This window comes from Sceloporus undulatus, chromosome 5, assembly GCF_019175285.1.
Source record: "Sceloporus undulatus isolate JIND9_A2432 ecotype Alabama chromosome 5, SceUnd_v1.1, whole genome shotgun sequence".
Classification (NCBI taxonomy): Eukaryota; Metazoa; Chordata; class Lepidosauria; order Squamata; family Phrynosomatidae; genus Sceloporus; species Sceloporus undulatus.
In genome coordinates, this window is record NC_056526.1 from 141,782,643 (window position 1) to 141,790,205 (window position 7,563).

Here is a 7,563-nt window from a genome sequence, read left to right on the forward strand (position 1 = left end):
TGTGAATTCCCCATTTGTGTTCTAGCCCTTAAATAAGTTCATTTAACAACTACTTCTCATGAAAACAGATCTGTTGGCAGTTTCACTAATAAATGAAGAATTTGGCAACATTGGCAGGACCACTAAGGAGTTTCCGACAATATATTTAGATTCATTAACATTGTCCTGTCCAAATTCACAACAGAATAAATTTCCCAGTGAACATTCAGAGCTCAGAAACAACAGTATCAAGTCACTCTCTCTCAGACTCAGAGGATGGCAATGGAAAACCACTGTGGAGAAACTTGCCAAGAAAACCCCATTATAGGCTTGGCTTAGGGTCACTATAACTCAGAAAAAACTTGAAGGCACATAACAACAGCAAAAATATGAAGGTGGAGATGAGGAAAAAAAATATTTCACATACCTGATGTTTGAAGAGGCTCAGATTTGGATACAACACATTCTATAAGTTATACATATAATATGCAGCTCCATCTTAAAGAGCAAGCATGCTTATTCAGAGGTTATTTCCTCTGACTCAAAAGACATCTATTCCCTATATTTATTTGGGATTGCAACATTAATCTGAAACAAAGCTGATACATACAGCCATTCTAGCTTATGTAAATCTTCAAAGACATAGGGTTTCAAAAAGGTGATCTTGTTGTGACTCAGATATCTGAAATAAGACCAAAGACAGCACAATGGTTAATAACATTGGATTAGAAGATCGTTGAGTAACTCTTGGTTATTCATTAATCATTCTTATTTTTGTTTTTGTCCTTGATCCTTCCAGTGAGTTGGTCAGAATGGTATTTGAAACTCTGTGATAGAACTGGATTTCTCACAGCTACGTCTGATGTTCTTGGCATATATCACAATGACTTTGTAAACAAACTTACCTTTAGCCATGTATCAAGGGTTATTGGTTGACACCCTCAAGGTGTCAACCAATTCATTGGATAATTTTGAAAATGTTATTAAGAAAGGAGAGATGGCATTTTGTCTGTAACAGTGAAGCCCCTGAATGTACTTTCTGAAATTATTTAAGTGATGGTATATGGATTTTTCTATCACTAAATGGCTGAGTCAATACCTACAGCTTTGTCAGATTGTAGAGTCCTTTGAAAGCATGTCCCGATACAACACTTATGTTATTATTTTGGAGATACCTGTGAAGATAATGACAGTTGCTGATCATTAAAAATTCTTTAGATAGCAAAACCAACATATCTACATTTTTTAATAAAAAAAAATCTTAGTTCAGTTCCTCAGAGATCTTAGCAAGACTATCAAGTGTGCCTTCAAATATTTTCTGACTTATGGAAACCCTCAGATGAATTTATCACTATTTGACAAAAGATTTGGGGAGAATAAATGAATAGTAGGAATAAGACAATTTACATTGTCTTATAAATGTCTTCTCCATGCATTAAATGTATGCACATGTGTGGATGAAATGTAACTATAAGTACCTGAATGACATATAATTCTGATTTGGCTACCTCCCTGGAATTGTGTTTTTTCTTATGCAGCAAAAAGCTTAGGCCTCTCGCTAGTGAAGCCTGCTGCTGTGTTTGTTGTGGTATCTTCTTGAATGGCTGATAATGAACTGAGCTTCTGAGTATTCTGAAGATGGATCTTGAAACAGAGCAGAAAGAAAATGTACTAATTCATTTCCAGGCTAGAAATAAAGGTCCCAGTTTAGGGTTTCAGCATGATCCTTGCTGCTAGCTACATTTATTTGCTCCAGTTTCAGAGCTCATTATCCTGTTATGGGCAGAGGTTTGCTGCCAGCAAATATATCTGGGAAGGAATTTTGCTCACAATAATGACTAGATTGTGTCTGCCTTCTAACTTTGGTGCAGGACAGACCACCCAAAAAGGCCGGTCTGCTGATGGCCTAGTTCCCTCTGGGAGCTAGGAGATGGATTTGTTATGGGATGATCCTCTTAAATTAGGACTGGGAAGATTTTGGCCCTTAGAGCACATACAGCCATCTCTTTTGCAGCCTCCAAACCACCTCACCCCATTTTTTCAGGTTCAGGGTAATTGTCTGTTATAAAGTTGCCCCAAAGTAACCAAAACCTTATACATAGGCAGCAGTTTTCTTCCCCACCCAAACTGTTCCTAAATGCTTTCCTTCAGTTGAAAATGGCAACTGGAAGTGGCATGTTGGTCAGGTGATGGGATAAAAATAGCCCCTGCCATCTGTGCAGTTTCCCAGCCCTGTATCAAAATATTTTGCATATATTAATGAATGTCCCAGTCTAGCTTGAATGTTGCTACACTTTCCTACAAGATTTTAGTTGATTCAGGTGATTGTGAAATTCTTGTTATGTCCATTCACATTCTCCACAGCATAAATCTGGAAGACAGCCCTCTCTGAGATGTTATGAGCTATAAACAATAAAGTTGTGGCCATTGCAAAGCTACACCAGTTTGTACATAGTTCTTGTTCTTTCCCTCACATTCTAGACTGCAAACATTACTATAAAATGTAATGTCTTGTTTTGCCCTAAAGAAATATTAATGGATTTACTTATTACATGAATTACATTACTTCATCAGATACACCTTTTCATTCACCTTTGCTCTATATGTGCACAGAAAGACTTGGAATTCATTTACTAGAAGGGGAAATTCATTTCCTCTTCTGCAGTTTAAAATAATAACCATTATTTTAAAACAGATTATTTTAAAGAATAATGTAATGGTTATTAAATCAAAATTCCTCCCCCCACTCACCATTCCCTTCTCCTTTTGTGTCATGTCTTTTAGATTGTAAGCCTGAGGGCAGGGAACTGTCTATTATCCCCTCTGTTGTAAACCGCTCGGATTCCCAGTGATTGGGCGGTATATAAATAAATCCTATTATTATTATTATTATTATTATTATTATTAAAATTCATTTTCACATTTTCTCCCAGAAGAAAGGATACCTATCTATATAGAGAGATTTCCCCCTTGTTTTGCTAAACTTATCTCCTTTGTTGTGTACACCTGTATAATAAAATCTAAATTATACTTCATAATACACTGTGGCACTCTAGAGTTTATAGTTCTTATAGGCTTTTCTACTCCAGATTTTGAAAATTCATATCAGTAGGTACATCTTGTTAATTTCAACACAACTTATATGTACATAGGATGATTAGAATCGACATTTTACAGTACAATTCTGTAACATCTACTTATAAGTAAATCCAGTTGAATTTAGTGAGGATTGCTCCCATATAAGTAGTTTACAACCTCAGGGTGAGTTCACACTGTTGGTTCAACAGACTTCAAACACCAAATAGAGCTATCACCTCTCAAAAGCCAGTTTAACAGATGACAGGAAGAGTAATGACAGGAGCAAATCAGACACTCAATATCCTAGTTATCACATGAGAAATATAAGCTGTGAACTCACCCTTAGTCACTACACCACAAAACAATAGGTTTTGTGGCTGATATTTGCAATAGATTGATATTTGAAGTTAAAACGGTGTCTTACAGGTATTTTAGATCCTGATATTTTTTGAAGCCATTGGCAACCAGCTTTGTCAGCAGATTCCTTTGTAGGGATCTGTAATGAAAACAAAAACAATAATATTAATGGCTAAGAGTATACATGGAACTATTTTCAGCTGACTTATGCCAGAATCCTAATGGGGCATGATGTTTGCATAAAAATAGGTGTGGAAGTGGTTGCACATTCTCAGATGTTGCACATGTACAGTCCATAGTGCAGTCAATGGTTCATAAGCACACACAGACACTGTGGTTTCTCACTTTTCACTTTATGAGTGGGGCACTATTTCATTGTTGCACATCTAGTGAGCTCAGGGTGTAAGCACCAGTTGTATAATCAGTTGTGCAATTGTAGTATTCAGTGTAATTACACTGGCATGTAATTATGCTACCCTAAAAGTTAATAGGATCTTGATCATAACTTCCATTTTAGGGATAATGAAGTTATTCCATTGTCAGGCATTTCTCTAAATCAAAATAGTCCATAGAGATTAGCTTCATCGGCAGGCAATTCTGTAAATCAAATTATTCCATGGAGATGGCTGTGCAATATTAGTTTAAACCATCATGTGAATGAAAACCCAAAACTGATGGAAGCTGAAATTATACTGAAGAATGTCAACTTTCCAGATTTTCTGAGTTAGCCAGTAATTGCCACCAAATATTTCTTAAAGGCAAGTCTTGCTTCACATTTTTTGCACTGAACCATCATAAACCCTAGAGGGCCTTCCAGTACTGCAAATAAATTGGGCAATGCACTCAGGGTTTTCTTAAAGCATCTGTTAATTGCTCTATGTGAGACAATGGCCCTATACAGACAGGCCAAAATAAAGGTGCTTCGGGTCACTTTGGAGGTATGCTGTTTACATGATGCATGCGTCCCAAGAGTCCGGAGCTGTGCACCAGTCCTTAGGACTGGATCATGGCTTTGGTGCGGCTTTTGGGCTCTTAATATGCATGAATTATTTAAACAGAATACTTCCAAAGTGACTCGAAGCAGCTTTATTTTGGCCTGTCTGTATAGGGCCAATTACTCTTTCATGACTAGATAGGACTACAGTACATTCTGCTCTAAGAATCCTAGACAGCATAAAAATTAAAACTAGTGTCTTGTGAAAAAAGAGACAACAAGTCCAAGATAAACAACTGCAGCCCGGGTCCTTGGTTACTCTGAAAACAAAACCTTAAGTATACTTTTAATTGCATATTTTCACATGAAGTAAGCCTTGCAACTCTTAGTGTTTGAGTCTCAACAGAAAAGTGCCATTTCAACTACTTTCAACTGATATTTGATTTAGAGCACAATCCTATATATTTCTACTATATTTTTCTACTTTAAATGTTGTTGTGTACCTTCAAGTCGTTTCCAACTTATGGTGACCCTAACACAACCCTATGACAGCGTTTTCTTGGCAAGATTTATTCAGGGGGGGTTTGCCTTTGATCTCTTCTGGAGCTGAGTGAATGGGACTTACGCAAGGCCACTCAGTGAGTTTCCATGACAGTGCAGGAATCCAAACCCTCCTCTCTAGATTCACAGTCCCATGCTCAAATCACTAAACCATGCTTACTCCTACTTTAAATGTACAGCTCATCTATTGAATTACTCCAATGAAAGAATCAGAGGTTCACATTGCTGCACATTTCTTGCTTTACACTGTTTTTGACAAATTATTTTTATCTTTCCTGCTCTCCTCATACTTCACCGCTGGCCAGGCTAGCTATGTGTTTAAACCATATACTTAAACAAAGTATAATAACATGCTCCTCTGAAGCACACAGCTTGAGAGATGCCTTTTCTTTCTATCTGCAAGGCCTGCAAACATCTGTCACTGGAATCTGGTTCAATCTGAGCCTGAAGACTGGACAGATCTTTATACAGGGAAGCCACTGAAATCCACAAACACCTGGACAATTTCAACAGGAAAGAGGAAACCTTTAACATAAACAAGGTTTGGCTACCAATCCTGAAAAATAGCAAATGAGAAATCTCCCAGCAGACAATGAGCACTATCAAGCAGACACTAATCCTCTTTTGCAGACCCTCCCACCCTGAGGCCTGCCATTAGCAACAGAACAATACACATGCAAATCACTCCTGCCTTCCCAGGTCACACAATATTGATACCCAACTCCTTTCCAGGCAAGCATTCTCTGAAGATGCCAGCCACAGATGCTGGCGAAACATCAGGAAGAAACTCTTTTAGAACATGGCCACATAGCCTGAAAATCCCACAAAAAACTATGAAAAATATTGTTGTTGTTGTTGTTGTTGTTGTTGTAAGTGAAAATGCCTTCTTTACTTACATCATTGTTATATTTGAAGAGACCAAAGGAACGGTGTGCAAACTGGCATCATTGCAGTCTAACTCTAAGCCACGGCACAAACATTCTTTGGGCACAGAATCAACCACTAGATAAAGAAAATGTCATAGATAAGGCAGGTTTTGGAGAGATGGGAGATACTAACTAAGGGCAAGTATAGAAAAAAGAAAAATAAGGTTAAACACATACACCATTGTATAATATAGTACACCACTTATGTCACACACACACACACACACGGACGTTAAGACCCTCTTCAGATGCTCTACTGGGGGCAACACTTTCAAGGGAAACAAGGTTGTTCTGCCACCATAAAAGGCCACCACAGTAGTGACACCCCAGCTTCAGGACACCCCATGTACGAGAAACTTGACTGATGCCTTCCGTGCTTTCATTCACACCAGTATTTTACATCTGAAGACACATGAAGTACCTTTTCCCCTGATGAAGACCTTTGGTTGAACTATGTTGGCCAATTTCCACAGAATAAATAACAGCTTTGAAACACAAAGTTTGAAGTCTACACTTTCCTTCTCTCTGCAAGCCATGCTAACCAACTATCACATATGTTTGTGCTGTAGGAAGTTGCAGTATGGTGCTTACTCAAACGAGATAGGGGAAACTGAAGTCCAAATTCTCTTTCATCTGTCAGAAATAGTTTCAAATAACTATTTGGCACATGGTGCCTTTTTTAAAAAACTCATTTTGGTGCTTTTAGTGTAGCAGAGATCGAGTATCCAATCATACATCAAAATAAACATCAATACGAGCCCATTTCTCCACATTTCAAGAGCTGTCATGACAGAGACATTATATTCCAAATGACTGCAAAGAACTACCCTTTGTCAACTTCAGAGGAGTCTGTGGCAGGCCACATACTAAAAGAGAAACTGTAGACATAGCATTGCACAGTTATAGCAGTTTGAGACCATTTTAACGACCAAGGTTTCATCTTCGGGGATCTTGTGGTTTGTAGTTTAAACAAGCAACAGTTCCCAGGATTCCACTGGAAGAAGTGATGACAGTTAAAGTGATATCAAACTGTTATAACTTTGAATTGTATTGGTAGTCTAATTTTATTTTAAATTTTATATGATGTGAATGTATAGTGCTATATGTTTCAACTTAATCCATCTTAGGACCTTATAACACGGGGAGGCAAAGCGACCAAATCCCATGGATAAGCGGGGTTTAAATCTCGGGAATATTCCGCAAAAGTGGGATTGATTTCAGACATATCGGGCTAATTGAGCATTAACATGAGATTAACCTGTGCAGAAAGTGGGCAAAATCGCTCTGCTTTTTACTTTCAGAATGCTCAATTAGCCCAACATCATCTGAAAACAATCGATATTCTTGGATTTAAATCCCATTTATCCACGAGATTTGGGCACTTCCCTCCCATGTGATAAGGTCCTTAGTTTCATGGCTGGGGGAAGGCAAGGAAGAAAGTAAGAAAGCAATCATAATACTAAATATAATTCTGCAGTATAGATACATCCTGTGTCCTTAGGAAGAGTGGCTAATGCATCCTATACAAAGATGTACAAAGTGACCACTCATATTTCCTTATGGAGGCCAATTTAAAAAAAAAACAAAACTCAATGAAGCTGGTCTCAATAAATTTTAAGCTATCGTATTTATTAGAATCTATCTACCTATCTCTGAATGATCTATCTATCTATCTATCTATCTATCTATCTATCTATCTATCTATCTATCTATCTATCTATCTATCTA

General features: G+C 37.6%; 1 protein-coding gene across 1 annotated transcript in view; it reads right to left on the minus strand.

The window, feature by feature from the left end:
- RXFP1 (relaxin family peptide receptor 1) overlaps positions 1–7,563 on the minus strand; it is a 42,748-nt gene that overhangs the window by 19,046 nt on the left and 16,139 nt on the right. The window contains 4 exon segments of the mRNA XM_042469440.1: positions 590–661; positions 1,083–1,154; positions 3,482–3,553; positions 5,806–5,911. Of these exon segments, the coding sequence (XP_042325374.1) occupies positions 590–661; positions 1,083–1,154; positions 3,482–3,553; positions 5,806–5,911 (322 nt within the window).